Source organism: Callithrix jacchus, chromosome 3 (genome assembly GCF_049354715.1).
Source record: "Callithrix jacchus isolate 240 chromosome 3, calJac240_pri, whole genome shotgun sequence".
NCBI lineage: Eukaryota > Metazoa > Chordata > Mammalia > Primates > Cebidae > Callithrix > Callithrix jacchus.
In genome coordinates this window covers 77019548-77038678 of record NC_133504.1, presented here as the reverse complement: position 1 = coordinate 77038678, position 19131 = coordinate 77019548, and the positions used below count along the sequence as shown (strand labels likewise).

The window sequence follows — 19131 nt, the reverse complement described above, 5'->3', positions numbered from 1 at the left end:
ATTTTATAAATTCCTATTTTCCCATTTTCTTAGCTGCTACAGCAGGGGCTGATCTGTCAGACATATTACAAACTGTGGCATAGATGAAATTGACAACTTGTAAACAAAAAACCCTGTGTTATATTTTTTAAAAGATGTGGGGCAGGTTCACTTAACCCTCAAACTTCCTTTTCTGCAAAATGTCTCACTAATTTCCACTGTGTACTATGGAGCCTCAAGTGTGAGGAAAATCACAGACAGTCAGTTGTTGACTTTCCAGCCTGTACTCTAGCAAGAAACTATTTGTCAGACTTTCCTTAGACAAGGCACAGAGCAATTAAACTCCCCACTGTGGTCCAGAGCAAGGTTTCCAGATCTCAGCAAAAGGGCCAGATAATTCTTTGCTGTGAGGACTGTCCTGTGCACCCACTAGATGTCAGCAGCACACCCTTCCCCACTCCATCCTCCACCCCAGTTGTGACAACCCAAAATATCTCCAGACATTGCTAAATGTTCCCTGGGGGCAAAACCATAGAAACACTATAGACAGTGTTTCTCAAACCATCTATAATGAAAGATTGTTCTTCCCAGTCTACTGCAGACTGATACTTTTATAAAAAATATAAAAATGAATTACTAGAAAAATTATCATGTACTTGAGCGTCATAGCAATGCCAAAATGCTATAAGACTCCTAAACACTTCCTAATGATTTCTTTATTTATCATAGACCAGAAATAAAGAGTTTGTGGGCTGTCACTGGTCTGCGAGCCACACTGTTGAATAGCACTGGTCTAGAAAAAAAAATCTTTGATCTTAGGATGCCCATAATTCAATTATATCATCATTGAGATGAACAAATTCTACAATAGACCTTATATAAAGATACCTATCATCATAATTATACTTACACCTTGAATTACATATAGTTTTAATTTTACATATAAAAATTCAAGCTTTATGGCTGGGGTAGTGAGGAGGTTATAAATGGAAAAATAATACTTCTTGAACTTGGCTGAGGATACTTGGCGATTCATTATCCTATTCTCTGTTTTTGTAGATTTCACATTTTTCTTCTAAAAAGTTAAATTTGTTTTTTTAAAAACTATTTTCATGCTATTCTAAAACTTAAAATATTACTATTTTCCTTCTGCATCGGGGGCCTGTCTTTATCTAGGGAAACTATTTTGGATATCAGGAAGATCAATAGTGTAAACATTAAACCATCTCAGAAGTCAGAAACTGTGCCTTGCATGCCTGCTTTGAGGCAACCTAGTGCTTCAGGGACCGGCCCTGCTGTGAGCCACAAAGACTCAGACTGGTGAGCAGTAGATTCACAAAATCCGGCCCTTCTCTCCTCAACACCAGCATGGCCAAGCTGCTCACATGTGTCTGGAGTAAGGGGCTTCTTGTACTCTTATATGACAGGGTATGTATATAACTGGGCCAACAGTTATACTTCATGTGGAAATTCCCACAACAGATCCTCCAAGAATAAAAGAGAGCAACAGACAGGGACCTTTGGTGGCCCTGACCACTGATCAGAGAGAGATGAGCCTTGATGTGTGCTCCTCAACATGGCAGAGGCTGTGAAACCCAATGCTGCATTTTCAGAGTCCTCCACTTGCCTAGAAATCAGGTAAGATTAGTAGTCTTCCCTTAGTATGATGGGCTTTGAGACCAAAAGATGACTACCCACTTCTATAAACCAAATTCACAACAGAATCACAGGTGAAATTTAGAGGAGGGTTTGCAAGTGTGGCCCCGTGGGTTTCTATTACACACAGCTGGGGGAACAGAGCTACAGCCCACAGTACAGCATGCCATATATCTAACAGTTCCTCTTAATGGCCCCCTTTCTGAAAGTGCATGTGCCACCAGCTGCATACAATCAAAATGCATTGAGTTTCCCTCTAACAAGCAGCCTTGCTTAGAAAACTTCTTTTACAGATGTTTATAGCTTTTGTGGCTTTTTATTCACCATCTTATTTTTACAGCCAGTGTGATCTTTCAACATATGACAAAACAGACCCATGGCCTAGTAAACAATGCACCTAAAAATTATAACCCTTAGGAGGCTAGGAGAATATTTAAAACAGGTTTCTATATAACACATCCATAATTGGTTTTGCATTGTAGCTAATGAAAAACACATTTATATAAATTAGAAAAATGAATTGCACAAACAACACATAGAAAACTAAAAATAAGCACAGTAAATAGGATATAATTTTTATATTAAAGTGCTGCATACAGACTTTAAATAGAAACAAGGAGGCACCTGGTCCCTTTTAATTTATCACTCTGAGGCCCACAGAATAGTGCATGTAAATGAAATGGCTGGGCAGCCAGAAAATCCTATCACTTGCACAGAGGTGATTAAAGAGCTTTTCTGGCATAAAGCGTGCAAAGAATCATCCAAACTAGCTCAAAAGCTTTGTTTTCCTGGGGCAGCAGGTGTGACTTGAACTAGTCCATTTGGAATCATGAGACAAAACTGATGAAACTAAACATTTCCCTAATATTCTCCTAACTTCTAGCCAGTGGAATTCAACCCTGTGTGCACATTTAAACCACCTAGGGATCTTTTTAAAAACATTGATGCCTAGGGCCCACCCTCATATAGCCTGATTTAACTAGTTTGGGCAGGGCTAGGCACTAGCTTTTTAAAAGCTCTCAAGGTGCCTCCACTGTGCAACCAGAATTTCTGAGAACTTCTGACTTAGTTCACCAACCTCTACCGTAAGGATTGTAATAATAACAACAATGACAAAAGCAGCAGCAGTAACAACTCCTACTCTTTCTACTACTACTATTATTTATACTCTACCACCCCTGCACTGCTGCCTACATTCACAAACTGCCCACCTTCTGCTGGCTAAGTGCTAGGAAATTTAGAGACTTTTCCCATTTAGCTCTTAAGCAATGCTGGTAATTTGCAGTGGTTTTCTCACTTTACAATGAAGAAACATTTGTTTAAAAACATGACCAAGGTCACTGTAAGGCAAAGGCTGTGCTTTGGTTAAGGGTAGGCTGAGGTAAACATTCAGAATGACTCAGTAAGTCTGGAGCACAGGTGTATAACTCTACTTGTTATTACAGCCATGTAGCCATAACATGGGAAGGCCATCACTTGGCTCTAAGCCACTGCTGTCTGTAAAAGATATAATTGCCCTGTTGACACTGTTGAAACTAAACATTTCCCTAATATTCTCCTAACTTCTAGTCCAGTGGAATTCAACCCTGCGTGCACATTTAAACCACCTAGGGATCTTTTTAGAAACACTGATGCCAGGGCCCACCCTCAGATAGCCTGATTTAACTAGTTTGGGCAGGGCCAGGCACTAGCTTTTTAAAAGCTCCCAAGGTGCCTCTAATGTGCAACCAAAATTTCTGAGAACTTCTGATTTCTGTTGACACTGTGTAGGCTTGGCTTAACATGGCTTGACATGGTGAGTGACCAGAGAAAGAGAGAGAGAGTCACAGCTGTCCATCTTTGCAGAGGGACATAGGGGAGTCAGGACACAGCTCAGCCTGCTTGTGTCCAAAGAGAAAAAGAGTTAAACTGCTGACTCTGAAGGCAGGGGAGAGTCGGCTGTGCAGCTCTGTATGCGGGCTTCTGGATTAGGCAGATGAGACAGGGCGGATAGTGTGAGAAAGCTGTTGATGAGAGCTGCTGCTAAAGAAAATCATCTTTTACCTGCCTACTATCCTCTGAGTGTTCTTTCTACTCATCCACCCACTCCCTCAAACCTCAGCATGGGTTAGAACCTGACCCTGGGCATGACATTTGGTGTAGTTGTGAACCTGACAGTTATACAATCAGAGGACAGAACAAAAAATAAGGCGCTTGTAATCCCAGGCCTGTGTCTGGGGTGACTCTGCTTCCTACCTGAGCCTCTTCCCTGGTCTGTATCACTGCTGGCAGAACGCTGATTCTATCTGGGTGTTACCTTCTGCCTGGTTAAGCACCCTGGAGGAAGACCCTCCCCAGCCCAGCCCGAGATTGTGGTTTCACGGTCTGAGCTATGGCCTGGGCTTTGGCAGTTTTAAAATATCCCCCAGTGATTCTAATTTGCAGACACATTTGGGGACCAATAGGCTAACCCAGTATCAGCAATTCCATTTCCCTTGCAGTGATGGGTTTAGCTTAGAGCATGTGACCCAACTGTGGTTGCTGAGAAAGTAAGTCTATGGGAAATTCTGGAAAGTTCTCTTCTGCCTGTTGACACAGACTGTGTAAGGAGAGGCTGCTGGAGCTGCTGCAACCAAGTGCTGAGCACGCGAGGAGCTGGCTGAGGATGGCTGCAGACACGAAAAACCCACAACCACTAATGACCCTGTTAAGCTATTAACCAACCATGGATGGCCCTTCCTCTGAAATTCTCATCATGTGACTTAATACAAATCCTGATCTTTTTAGGCCCTTTCAGTTGCGGTTTTGGTTAGTTTGGGATAAAAGTCATCCTATAGCCTATATCTTTCCAATCATCACAATATATTCTAATAGCCCTATCCTAGTGACACAGAATACTTCTAGCTCACTTTGAATAAAAAATTCAAAGTCAGTGGCTGACTATTAAAAATGGTAATACACAACACAGCCTAAGAATCCCAGCTCTAAAAATGGTAACGAGTGTTCTTTTAGACAGCAACATTTTTCTTACACATATAAAGAGAGTTACAAAGGGAGCCAAAAATATATTTGCTGATAAGAATTCTGAGAACAATGTACTTGTGCATTGTGACAGTGTCCTTTGTAATCCTTGAAAGAAAAGGAATGCTGTTTAAGTGAAAGAATGTTATTACTTAAATTATCTAATGGGAAATTACTTCATTCCCTGCATAATGACTAAGTGTTTAGATTTAAAAAAAAAAAACTTAGAAGAATCATATGAACAGGCAAATTCTGTTATAAGAAAAGTTATACTCACCATCTTAAAAAATCATGAGGCAAACTTCGAAAAATCAATGCAAATTGTAATGAAAATATAAGGAAGTATAAAGGAAAGAGAAAGGAATACAAGGGAAGTAAATATGATAAAAAATATACAGAAAATATTAAAACATATATACACACACTTAGGCTGACAGATATATAGTGTCTAAGGCAAAAATGTTGGGTTTCAAATAACATTCAGAACGGAGATCAACTATGAAAACAATAAAATTTTCAGAGTTGGGAGAGCAGGTTTCTGATGTAACTGTCTTGTTCTCTTGTAATATATCATCCTCATTGCTTTTATCTTAAAAATTTGCTAATGAAAATCAAAGTAAGTCTTACAAATTTAAGATAGCTCAATTTTTTTTCATGTTGCTGGGAGTTTCCTTTACCAATGGAACATTTCTGACAAGTGTATAATCTCAGACCCAGTAAGCTATCACCAAAGGAAAATTTAGGAAGAAAAATATTAAATACTTCCTCTACAAAGGTCTTTTCCTATATTTGAACTAGTACTTTAAGCTTACATGCCAATTAATTTAATTGTTCCAGGCTCTATTTACAAAGGATCTGACAGCAATCAAGATAATTCCCATGATTAGATGATGTCATTGAGAGTAATTTCATCAGCAAAAGTCTCCATGGAATATTGGGCAAGACACTGTATTAGAAACCAAGGGAAACACAAAAAGGTTTAAAATGTGGTCCTTATCCTCAAGAAGAGTACAACAAGTTAGTTAAGAAAATCTTGGTGGGTGGAGTAGATGAATTTGAGTTGTACCTGTCCATCACCTTCAGCTTTTGTTGCTACAAAATTTGAAGTATGGTATGCAGCAAATACCTACTATCCTTGTCGATTTGGGGGGATAATGCAGGAATACAGAGAATGAAGTGAAATGAGAATTCAACATAGTCACAGACTCTTACATTTAAGAAGCAGATCCAGCCAGTCCACACAGAACTGAATTAATTCAACTTGCCCACTTCCAAAAATAACAAGAATGCTTTCTGACATATGTGATGGTGGCAAGTGTAATCCATCTTTGAATAAAACCATAAGGTTTATTCAGAGGTCTGTAGGAGAAAGGGATTATGTATATGTAAAGCCTTATAAAAAAGATATCTAATTCTAAAAAAAAACATACTTATCTCATTACACAATTTTGAAAATAATAATAACAGCAGAAAGGTGCTATTACACATGCAACTAATTCACCCATGACTAACAGAGCATTAATTTTAGCCAAATTTATGTCAACAAGTGAGACAAAACCATCAAGGATCAGGCAGAAGTCAGAGGAAATCATATCAATATAAATTACATCTCTGGGTCAACACTCTGCACATATGCAAGGAGCTAGTAGTATAAACCTGCCCTAAACTTAAAAATGCTGCCTATTTGTACAGGTGAGGATTCCATAGTTGTCCTGGCAGAGATCTTGCTAGATTTTAATTTGCTCAAAAGTCATAAAATATTTTGACAAAAAGTCAGTCTAAAAGATTAAAACAAAAAGATGACAACAGCATTACTGTAATAAATGAGAAATGTCTATTTTCTAAATTTGAATACCATTAACATTTTCAAATTCCAAAGGTAACCGCAGAAGTTTTTTTTTAACTTAGAAAATTAGCATCTTTACTGTTTACCCTTTTCAGCTGATACAGTTTTTTTTTTCTTCTGTAAGCAAATTTGAGTTCAATCTTTCACAAATGGTTATTTGTGAAAACTTCTATAATTTCTGTTGATGGTAAACAGACTTCACCAGGCAGGCATATACTTCATACCTCTGCAAAACACCATTGCTACCTCCAAAATAAAATGACCCTACTGTCATCAGTAGCGAACAGGAAAAAAAAATCACATTTCATTTTTTTTTCCTTAACAGGCCTTGGTGACATTTTCCGTACTGGCTTTTGGTTGTTTTCAGTTCAGTGTGTTCCTCGAGAAAGAACATCTCATTAACTTATTTCAAAAACCATGAAAAATTTGACCAACCATCCCTGTTAGCCCAGGACTAGCCTGGTTTTAGCACTGAAAATACTACACCCTGGAAAATCAGACAGCTCGTGGTTAGTGCAAGAAAATGCCAACTCCGTTTCTGTGTGAAAGAGCATCATCTGAATTCAGGAATCACAGTCCATTATAATGGCCCATTTAGATCTATCTAGGAGATAGACTGTATGCGTCAGCCTGGAAATCCACCCAGCTGTCATAGGGAAATGTACTAAATAAGGATTCTGCTAACACAATCTCCCATTCTTCCTATGCCCTGATCTCCCATCCCTTATCTAGACACCGTCTATCATCCCACTGGCAGAACAAGCTGTTACTAAGGAAAAGTACTAACAAAACCTCTGGCTAGCCCTTTCCCATTATATGCTGCCCCACTGAAAAGAGTGGCTGCCCATCCTAGTGGGCACAAGGTGGAATGCTGCAGGGACAGGGATGGAGTGTTGGGCCCCGGGAGGGAGAAGGGTAGTGCTTTGGACTGAAGTGCCAAGTTCTGCCCCAGGCCAAACAAAATGCTTTCTCCCTCAAAATGATGAGGTTTTGTCATTTTAAGAAAAAATATTTTTACAGAGAGAGCTACTTATAAACTGTCCAGGTTACTAAGAAATCATCCAACTCATTCTCTTAGAATATATTAGGTAAAAGAAGACTGAATTGAGGCAATTTCCTTGTTTTAATTATGTCTAAAGACACAGAGAACCTCATAGACTCATGGATCTCAATGTTGAATCATTCCTTTGCACACTGAGATTATTTTTTTTGCTGTACATTGGTTCTTTGGTTTAGATATCCTGGTACCTTCTAACCTTTAAGAAAAGTTGGTGCCTTCACAGAGTATGGTAACCTATAAGAAAAGAACTGCCAGCACAATCTCCCACTATTTTGTTCTCTCTCCTTTTATAATTGCAGTTCTGATTGTTTTTCTACTAGTAGCCAATTATCCTCTATGTCAAGTCAACATAAGTAACACACCTAGAAGAAGATTCAATTAACATAGTTCTTATTTTGTACATAAAGGAGCTAAGCCACGATGAAGCCCAAATGCTCAAAGAGAATTCAGTGAGTACACATTTCTCTCCACTCAAAGAATATCCACAACCAGTCTCCAAAGGGCCTCTCTCTGGGCAAGGATGAAAGAAGATACACTGGGAACCTGAAGACAGAAATGGGGGTGGAATGGGGAATGATAGAAGCCTCTGGGGCTTTGAGCCCAGTATTACATGAAAAGGAACAGACTCTTAGCATGCAGCAGCCACAGCATTGGCAATGGCTCTTACTGGGACAGATGTAGAAAACTCACTCATGCTCTGTCAGTGGGGAATAGAAACAGAATTCAGTATTAAAAAAATTTTAAATTCAGCCATTGAGTCATCTATTACTTGGTGATAAACTGTCCTGCATGTTAAAGACTATATTCTAGGTGGAATGTCATTTTTTTGGCAATGACATGGTAGACTGCTTACATGTCTGAAAACACATGTTAATTTTAGTCCCTTCACTCTGTTGCCTCTTCAAAGCCAAATAATACGTAATAGATCCAAAGCAGTCAGGGATACCACATTCCAGCAAATGTTAATTTTAACTTACACTGGCACAGTGAACATTTGAATGGAGTACATTCGTTCACTGAATAGAAGGAGTAGCTGAAAGAGCAACCTTCAGCAGCATCCAAGAAAGATTACGTGTGTGTGTGTGTGTGTGTGTGTGTGTGTATGATACGTATACATATAGATATGATTTAGAAAGTAATGAAAAATGTTTGACCCTAACGGAATTCAGTGTAATGCACATTGACTCTTGTCCTGGGAAAGCCTCTAGAACTGTCCCACTGATATGCTGAGTTTTTGGACTAGGATCCAGTCTATGTCTGGCATGAATATTCCAGGATATTTGAGTCCTGGGTCAAGTCCAGTGCTATCGGCTGGAGGACTGGGTCACCAGGCATGCAGTGGCCTCAAGGGCAGTATTAAAACTTAATGAGGGTCTCCAAATGTCTGGCACTTTTTGCTGAAACAGAAACGTATTTTGCATTTTGAAAGTACCAGTGAAGGGCTGGGTGTGATGGCTCATGCCTGTAATCTCAGCACCCTTGGGAGGCTGAGGCGGTGGATCACTTGAGGTCAGGAGCTTGAGACTAGCCTGGACAACATGGTAAAACCTCGTCTGTACTAAAAATACAAAAAAAACATTAGTTGGATATGGTGGCTCATGCCTGTAATCTCAGATATTCAGGAGGCTGAGGCAGGAGAATCGCTTCAACCCAGGAGGTGGAGGTTGCAGTGAGCCAAGATCATGCCACTGCACTCCAGCCTAGGTGACAGAGTGAGACTCCATCTCAGGAGGAAGAAAAAAAAAAAAAGAAAAACAAGGTACTAGTGAAGAACATCAGACCATTGGCAGTTTTCTGTTGTGATCATGGCTGGTCCTTACATGAATGGTTTATGTCACTCACAGCTTAGCCTAGCTCAACTGCTGACCCTCAGGTTAAAGGCCTCTGGTCTCCTTGTCAGTCCCCAGAGCCTCTTGCCCTTTCCTCCTGCTTCATGATTTCCAGACATCAAATCTCAGATCAGTTGCCTACCCTATTCAACTGTTAGAATCCAGCATTAAGGCCACAAGCAATCAGCACCATCATAATCACTGTAAATCAGAGATTTATGAAAGACAGGAAAAACCTTAATAATCCATCTGTCTGATATGTCACTACAGTATAAATAAATAGCATTTGGTGATGAAAATGTATTTGGAAAATTGTTCCCAATTCTGGTTCCTATTATTTCCATTTATAATCTTGAACACATAATGACATAAGAAACTAAGTGATGTATGATGTGTGTGTGCATATATATGTAATATATATATATACTCTTTCTGATTTGATTCCACACAATTATGATTTCAGAGAACATTTAGTTACACTTAACAAAATACAATATTAATAATATACAATATTAAAGACTAATCAATTTTTTCTTTAGGTGAATGCTTGCTTTCATTTTGCAAGGATATGACATCATGGAACTTGGTGTACTAATATGTTCTGTACAAATTCTTATCTTCCACTTTACCAGTAAGCATCATCTACCCCTTGCCCCCACCCCCGGCTCCTTACATACTCTGCCTAGTGTTGCATTAGATGCATGGCACTGGCTTTCTAATATTCATATTTTAAAATACTCTAGGAAAAAACTGAGGTTACAAGAAAGGGTAATATCCATACTTTGAAGCGTCCATAATGGAGAGGTTCATCAAATAGAAAATACACAAAAGGAATATGATTTATCTGAAAAACACCCAAATATATGATAAAGACATGTGTGTATGATAAAGCAATGTGTCTGTGATAAAGAAATGTAATCTAAAATTGAAAGCATAACTAAAAGAAAGACAAAAGCTGAAGGTAAAGATATAATTTTACAAGTAGCACATTTAAATATTCCTCAAACGCAAGGAAACTGAAACCTGCCTAGAAAGATATGAATCTAGGACCCCAGAGGAGATGGCTTTCCCTGTAATAAATCGTGGTTGACACAGTGCATAGAGATGAAGTCTCAAGCAGGAAGTGAAGAAAGAGATAGCTAGAGCTTAGATGTTTCTCAGGATAAGCAGGTTTTTACTTCAGCATCAGTATGGTTTTGGTCAAACTGAAAATGATACCATGTTCTCAGAACAACCGAATGCCTCCGTTAGAGTACAAATAAAGAAATCAAAGAATAACAGCTTTTTTATGGAGCAAAAGGAAAGATCCATAACTATATTTTAATGAATGGCTTTTACCCTTAAGACTGTTTCCTTCATGATTTTAAGAATACATTTTGTTACAATACATAGAAATACTGAAATAAAGCATTTTTTTAAACCCCACAACATCCATGAGATGAAGGCTGTGTGACCATGAGGCCCCCATAGGTCTTTCAAAGCAATAATTCCAAAACACCATCTTCTTATAAACCTGCCATGTGACCTATTGTGAGGCATGATTGGCCTCAACATTTCTTCCTGAAAAATCATATCAAAAATAGCCATTAACAAAGATATGAAAGATTCATATTGAAAATGCTGTCTTGATTTCCTATGATGCAAAGAAACTACAATACAAGAAATTTAGGTAAAAATGTGGACAGTTAATCTCTCAACATTAAATTTCCCTTGGTATAATGTATTACAAGGGACATGAAATATCTCTTCCTGGTGGCTTCCAAACATTAAAAACATTTCAAAGAAAATAGCTTCTAAGCTATAAGTGAAGGGAAAATGCTGTTGAGGTCCTAGTGGCACCACTAAAACATTTCGTCCATGGGGTGTCCCCATGCCAGTCATCTTAGTGTGCTCCCAGGATAAAACGTTAGAGCAGGAATCCTGAGGACCATGTACTGAGGAAGTCCAGTGAACCCAAGAGATACTGTGGCAGCAACAAGTTTATTGAACTGAATGGGAAATTGACACTAGTTTTCTTATGATTTTTCTAAAAGATTAGTTCATTCAATATGGAACATAATACTTAAGAACATCTTGATGGCTGCATATATAGTAATAAAGACTAAGGTCTTTAAAGATAAGCTAATTTCCAATCTTGGTGCTGCCCATTACTAGTCATTGTAGTAATGACAGCCTGGAATTTGGACAAGCTACTTAAGCTCTCTAAGCCTTACTTCCCTCATTTGTAACATAAAATATTATACCTATGTCATAGCATTTTGCTTATTTTAATGGTTGGCACATAATAATAACAAATTTATTTTATGTATAATATTAACCTGCTTTCTTCTCTTTACCATTACAATATGCATATAAATGCAATGTGATTCAGAATTGAAAAAGGCACATGAATCATGTAAATATAACTGGGTAACTTTATATAGAAAGAAAATTATGTAGGAACCTCAACATAGCATTGTTCTTGAAATCCATTTTTGGGATCTTCATACAGATAAGTCTTTATCCCAAGATCCTTGTGATACTTTAGTAATTAAAATTCTCTGAATAGAGAACAAGATGAACATATAATTCTGTTCCAGAAATAAAATAGCATGGAAATATTGTATTACTTTTCTAAGAATAATGGCCTAGTTTCTTTTAAATATTAATTGTATATTGCCTAGCTTCAAAACAAAGAAAACTCTCTTTATATATATTTCAGACAGCATGTACTTTCCTTTAAATCCTGAAGTATATTATTAAAGTCTAAAGATAATACAATGGTGGTGAAGCAACAATCAGCTTAAATACTAAATATTTATAGAGTTTTATTTTAGCAAAATCTGCAATCTGCTGTACACATACTCTTTGTAGATATACCAAGTTCATAAAGAAGTTTAGTAGACATCCCTGAAACAAATATACTGCATTATTATTACAAACTGGGCTGCCCAAGCCAGAAAGATGAGGTTATTTTCTGACACCATTCTGCGCAGGCTCTTACAAGAAGAGGTGCAGATAAGATACAGAAGCCCATAGAGTTTCCTTTGCAGCAGCCATGATAAATAAAGAGACAGGTAGACTAAAGCATTACTCACCTAAAGCCCCGCTATTTATACTTAAATACTGACAATGACACTTTATAGTCGGTTCAACAAATACCTAACACGTTCCCACTGTGTGCCAGGCAGTCAGCTAGACTCTGAAGTTCCACCCACCCACAAGCAAGACATTTTTACAAGTGTGTAATTTGAGGGAGAAAGTGACACCGACGAGGTCAGTGCAGTACAATGCACAACAAGTGATGATAGCACAGAGAAGAGGTTCCTCACTCAGCTATAAGATGAGATGGTCAGAAAATTATGGAGGAGGTGATTTCACTTAAGCAGGGGTCTTTTTGTTTTTAATAAAAATTTATGTATGATTAAGAGGCCAGGCAGTAAAGCAGAGAAGGAGATGTCAGTTAAAACAAGAATAAAACTAACAAAAGTCTAGAAAAAGAATGGTATAATTTTGGGCTGGCAAATGAGATTGGAGAAATATCTACTTTATATTTATTCCCTTGTTTTGAGTAATAGAAACTAATTCTATTTAGTGTGGCAACAAGCTTAATAAAAAATGACAGTTCCAGAATTCCTCAAAGCCTAGTGTGGTCATGTGGAAGTTGGTGAGAAGGACTTCCAGAAAGCTCCTTAGTGGAAGTGCAACCAGCAAGGGCACATCTTGTTGCCCTCTCTTTTCTCTTCCTTCCTGTTGCCTTGAATGAGGATGTGATGGCTAGAGTAGCAACATCCATCTTGAGTCACACTGGAACCTTGAAAATGGAAGCCACATGCCTTGATGACTTTGTGGAAGTGCCAAACTAGCCCTGGACTGCCTACCTCTGGACCCTTATGAATAAATCCCTTCATGTTTAAGATACATGAGTGAGTCTCTGTCACTAGCAAGGCAAGCAATTTTTGACACCAAGCTGGTTGAAAATATTAAGGATATAATTAGGGTATAATTCTGTGAGTGGCTGACAGAAATTGTAATGGTCCCTTATAGCTAAAACAGTTAAGAAACTGTGTGTCTGATGAGGTGTTCAAATTAATGTTGAACCATCTCAGGATAAGGGCAGGCATTTAGGTGGCTTAAGAGGAGCTCCTGCAGTCTTTACCACATGGAGATCATCTAAAAGATTGGTAGCTGAACATAAAAAAGAGAGAATTTGCAGGGTCTATTTTCTAATTGTTTTATTATTGAGACCAAGTATATTATACATAGTCAATATGATTATTGGGACGATTTCTTGATTAGAATGCAAGTACTTAACTCAGTATATAGTATATAATGTTCAATAAATAGCTATTCATTCTAAAATGTGCTTTCTATATCTAATATTAAGTAATCAGATATTGTTTCATGCACTTTTAGAAACTTTATCCTTTTCACATTAATAAAGATCCACTTACAAGATTTCCAATTATTACAGAAAAGATAGACAAATTCAAATAGTAATAAAAATATAAATTCCTAATAAGTAAATTTTATATTCATTGAAACTTATATCTTGAAATCAGATATATTGCTTGAAAATAACTGACCTTGGAGGTAACAAAATGCAGAATATAACAGGTAGTACTTCACAATAAAATACTTTTAAAACAGGTAATAATATTATATAAAATATTACTAAGAATCAAAAACCCTATAAAAACTAAAAAATGATATAATATTCCTGCTCTCTAACCTAGTCTGTTATTGTTTCTCTTTAATTTCATGACCAAATGAATTTGAGACAAGATAATGTCGTTGAAGTGCTTGTGGAGAGAGAAATGCTCCTGCTGTAACTAGTGACATTCAGTCTTAAACATGTTTTGACTTAAATTCCCTCATTTTTAAATAAAGTGGTTGGATCAACTGACCTCTTCTATGCTTTGCAGCTGGGATATTCTATGACTCCAGACTGCACTCAAAACAGGTCACAAATAATGAAGACATTTTAGAAATGTTGTGCATTGTGGTTTGTTCTCACCAGTAATAGCAAGTAACTACAGCCTTAACAATTGTTATAGTTTTACTAGTCTCAACCTATAAGACCACTGTGTAATGTAAAAGAAAAAAGAGATATGAAAGAAAAATAGGTGGGTTCAAGGGATATACAGAGTTGCTTGGACTGAACATTTTCTTTATTTCATAGGTTTGTGTTTCTAATAAGGAAGGAACACCTAGTATTATCGCTCATCTTATTATTCCATTCTGTCACTGGGAAACCAATGAAAGCCTGTGCTGACTTAGTGTTACCTACAGAATCAATCCTATCTTCCAGTCCCGGCACCAAAAGCTCCTCAGAGTCTTGCCACGCCTGCCTGACCCCCACCTCATGCTCCAGTTCTCAACAACACACACCGTAGGTTCTACTACATTGGGCTTCTCACCTACCCACAAATCACAGCTTCATGTCCTTGCACACAGCACTCAGTAGGTTTGCAAGGCCCTACCCACAATCTTGTTCCTTTTCCTAGAAAACTCAGACTCCTGCTTCCTGATCCAATTCAGATCTCCTCAGTGGACCCTACCTGGTCTCCCCCGGGCAAAGCCAGCTGCTTAGTTTTCTGTGTTCCAATGTTTCCATCACATGTGATTCTCTTTGACTGTAAGAATACCTAATGCAACAATGCAAGCATTCCACTCCCCTCCTGGGTATGCAGAGAACTCCAGGTGGCTGAGACGAGGTCTTAAACACTTTGTCCTTTCAATGTTAATAAAGATCTATTTAGAAAGTCTCCATTTTTACAGAAAAGACATATAAATACCAATGAGGATAGCATAAAATCATACAACATGCAATTATATTGCAGAATGACTGAATACATGAACTAAGCTCTAAGGAAAACAATGACATAAAAGTTAAAAAAAAAAACTGGGCTAATATAATTAATGTACCAATAAATGGCAGAGGTGGCAGGGAAGGCTGTATTGAAAGTGAGAACTGACCAGGAGCTTTAAAAAAAGGGACTGCTTTATTTGTACCCTCAAAAAGTACTGAAGTGGACCTAGGCAAGCATGGTCATCTTTAGGACCAGGACATGGTCAAATTGGCTGACGCCCAGAGTGTCCAGGAGGAATGGAACACAGGAGGGGCAGACAGCAGCAGCATAGCCAGGCTGGCACAGGGCACTCAGGCCAAGCCACATGGGCTCCATTCTGCAGGCAGAGAGGAGCCAGTGTAGGGGGGGACTTTGTTTTTTTCTTTTTTTACAAGGGGTAATTCTTCCTCCTTTATTCAGCCAGGACTTCAACAAGTATTTAATGAATACCTTCTACATTGTAGTAAATGCTGGAACACGTCCATGGACATTAAACAAAGACACAAATAATTACTTAATAAATATATTAAATATACAAAAAAAAGTACAGAATGCTTTGAAAATTATGAAAATTCTTCCCATAACACTATGTTTACTTCCCTATTACCATAGTTGCCAAAGTGCTTCCATCTGAAGCACTTCTTTTAGGTTTGTGAGATGACAGAGCCCTACATTCCCACAGCTATGCCATCGTTATACTGAGAATCATCACAGTTTTGTGTTTCTTTCCTTTATTTTCTTTTTCTCCCTTCCCCTCCCTTCCCTTCCCCTTTCGCTACCCTCCCCTCCCTTCCCTTCCCCTCCTCTCCCTTCCCCTTTCTCTACCCTCCCCTCCCCTCCCTTCCCTTCCCCTGATCTCCCTTCCCTCTACTCCCCTCCCTTCCCCTCCTCTCTCCTTCCCTCCCTTTTCCTCCTCTCCCCTCGTTTCCCCTCCCCTCTCCTCCCTTCTCCCCTTTCCTTTTCTTTCTTTTTTTTTGTTTTTTCTTTAGTAACTGACCCTTGATCAAAGCAAATCTTTATTAAGTATTGATGCAGCCATACATGGGATGGATTAGATCAGCGATTCTTGAATTGTGTTTTGTAAAAGACTAGCCCCAGTGAGATGTTAGTGGAACACACACACATACATACACCCTTACTCGCTAGGCTAAAACTATCCAGGCAATTGCTAGCCTAAACAAACTATAAGAAATGCCTTCATTGCTGGATTTCTGAGGATCTGGAATATGGTTACAGGTATCATAAAACTGCAAGATTCAGACAGCGCATGTGATTTTTCCCAGAAATGCCAAAACACTTCTCTTCCCTTGGCTTCAGTGCCACCTCCCTTTTTTCTCCTGCTTCTCCTTCAGCCTCTTAGGCTGTCTTCTTGGTTTCCTTTTGGACAGTCTTCTGGGGCTCAGCCTTTTTTTTTTCCATTCCACACAGATATCTCCAATGAATTTTCTACTAGTGCGGACTAAACTCTCTTCTGATTCTCCCAACGCCTTTCCTTGCCTGACCCTTCTCTCAATCTGAGGTAGGTGGTCTTCCTATGTGCACATGCAGCACCCTGGGATACTTTCAGGGTGGTCTTTTCCATGCTCTATCTCATTGTCTTCTCCCCCTGACTCTGCAAGGGCTGCAACCTTTTCTTAACTGTTCCTTCAGTACACAACACATGGCACAGAAGCTGACTCTGTAACACTTAGTTGGCCATCAGAGACCAAATTCATGTTCTTAAACAGTTACAATTAGAAACATATCACGTTGGTCAAAGGAAGTCTCTTTAATCAGGAGTTCTCTATACATGCAACAACTGTTTGAAGCCATTGTTAAGCGAAGTTAAATAGAAACTGTCGTGGACTTCCCTAAGATCAATTCTTTTGCTTTTAATGTCTGACATTATGTGAGATAATCAATAAAGTCCCTGTGTCACTGTGGTGTCATCCCACAGGGATCTAATTTTATTCCAATTGTTCGGAATCACAGCAATATAAATCAATCAGTAAACTAAAAGTTCCATAAATAATCCTTCCAAAGGAAACTCTGTCTAAATTTTACATTATTCATACGTTCAAATGATAATGAGCTCATAAGCTTCTCCATTACCTCGGTGAATACACTGATTCCAGCTGTTGTAACAATCCCTGAGAGTTATGCGACAGGCAGGAGAGGAGGCACTTCTGTGACACTGGCCTTTGCACTACTGTACCCTATCGGGGCAGAAAAACACTGTGTGCTTAAAATGCTGAGATCTCTCCTGCCAGGTCTGGAGGGTGGATGGAAGACACAGTCCTTTGATTTTAGCCACAGATGTTTAATTCCTTGCTCTAAAGCAGTGGGAGGAAGAGGGAGACAAATGGAGACTAGGAAAAGGCCACTGGGAAGCGCTCTACTGATTCTTCAAGGATGGTGTGCCTCAGAGCATCTTCTTGAGACACTCCCTTATCTCTGTCCAAAATCACCTGCGCAGGATAATAAAAAACTGTCAGCAGGCTGAGGAGAGTCCAGGCTGAGGCTCAAGAAAAGAAAGATATCTAAGACATTTTTTGTATATAAATTTACGGGCTATGAGTGCAATTTTGTTACAAGCATAGATAATGTAGTGGTTAAGTCAGGGCTTTTATGTTATCCATCACCCAAATGATATACATTATACCCATTAAGAATTTCTCCTTATCCTTAATCCTTGCACCCCTCACCTCTGAGTCTCCACTGTCTATCATTCCATTCTCTATGTCCATGTTTTTAGCACCAACTTATAAGTGAGAACATGTGATGTTTGACCTGTGTCTGGCTTGCTCCGCTTAAGGTAATGGCCTCCAGTTCCATCCATTGGCTATAACAATCATGATTTCATTCTTTCTATGCTTGAATACTATGCCATTTTGTGTGTGTGTGTGTGTGTGTGTGTATTTTCTTTATCCATTTATCTGTTGATGGATACTCAGGTTGATTCCACATCTTTGCTATTGTGAACAGTGCTGCAACAAACATGAATACAGGTCTCTTTTTTGATATAATGATTTCTTTTCATTTCAACAGGTACCCAGTAGTGGGCTTGCTAGATCAAACAGAACTAATTGATGGTTGATGATGCTGGTACTGGCCAGTAACTAGTGAGAGATAAAGTACTTAACAGGGCTGGAAATGCCAACACTCTGAGATCACTGACCTTCAAAAGCTCCTCAAAAGCCCTTAAGGTAAAACCCAAACACATTCATCCAGCATTCAGAGACGACCCTGTATCATCTTCCCTCTGTGCATCCCAGAAGCCTCTTTTTCAGTACACCTTCTATTCTACTCCATGACCCACCCACATGAAATTATCTGACACTCTCAGGCATCTTGTACTATATATTAGATCATGTATCCCTAGTACTTATTACAGTCCTGGCATGTAGTTGGCTTACTAAATGTTTTCAGAATTAGTGAATTCTCCTGTATCCAGGTATCCAAGAAGCACAGTCTTTAGATCAATGAGAACAATCTCAAAGCCCTGGCACAGTGATATATTAATGGCACACAGATAGTGACTAGTTGTAAAGAGATCTCTTATTAAAAATAAAGTACTACAATTTGCAAATAATCTACTCCCTCTTCACAAATGAGGTGGGTTTTAATCTTAACCCCTGACAACACTATTTTCATTCATTTCCACCCCAGTATGCTGTCCTAAAAGGGAAATAAAGCACAAGAGTTAAGGCTTGAACTCGAAGAATTGTACACATTCCATACTGTGGCCTGAGGTGTCTATTCACTTGAGCTTTATCTGTCAGGTGTGTCAGTCAGATAAGTAGGGTGTAAGTGGCTTCGTCAGGGGATCACAGATCTCTGGCTTCCCTGTGGCAAGTACACCTGAAACAAAGTTTTCAGAGCCAGATGACAAGAATGGCCCAGACAGGCAACCAGGAAAGGCTGGGTCCAGCATACATCAATGCAGAGCAT

At 38.8% G+C, this 19131-nt stretch overlaps 1 protein-coding gene across 8 annotated transcripts in view; it reads right to left on the bottom strand.

The window, feature by feature from the left end:
• Window positions 1-19131, bottom strand: part of PRDM5 (PR/SET domain 5) — a 238092-nt gene that overhangs the window by 27625 nt on the left and 191336 nt on the right. For 2 of the 8 annotated variants that reach the window (XM_035293036.3, XM_078367865.1), the window contains one exon: window positions 17116-17648. The exons of 5 other annotated variants lie outside the window; for them this stretch is intronic. In XM_035293036.3, coding sequence (XP_035148927.1) covers window positions 17550-17648 — 99 coding nt within the window. In that variant the 3' untranslated portion in view covers window positions 17116-17549. Of the gene's footprint in view, window positions 1-5548; window positions 5995-17115; window positions 17649-19131 lie in introns of those variants that run through there. One more of the 8 variants, XM_054252957.2, reaches the window with a different exon arrangement.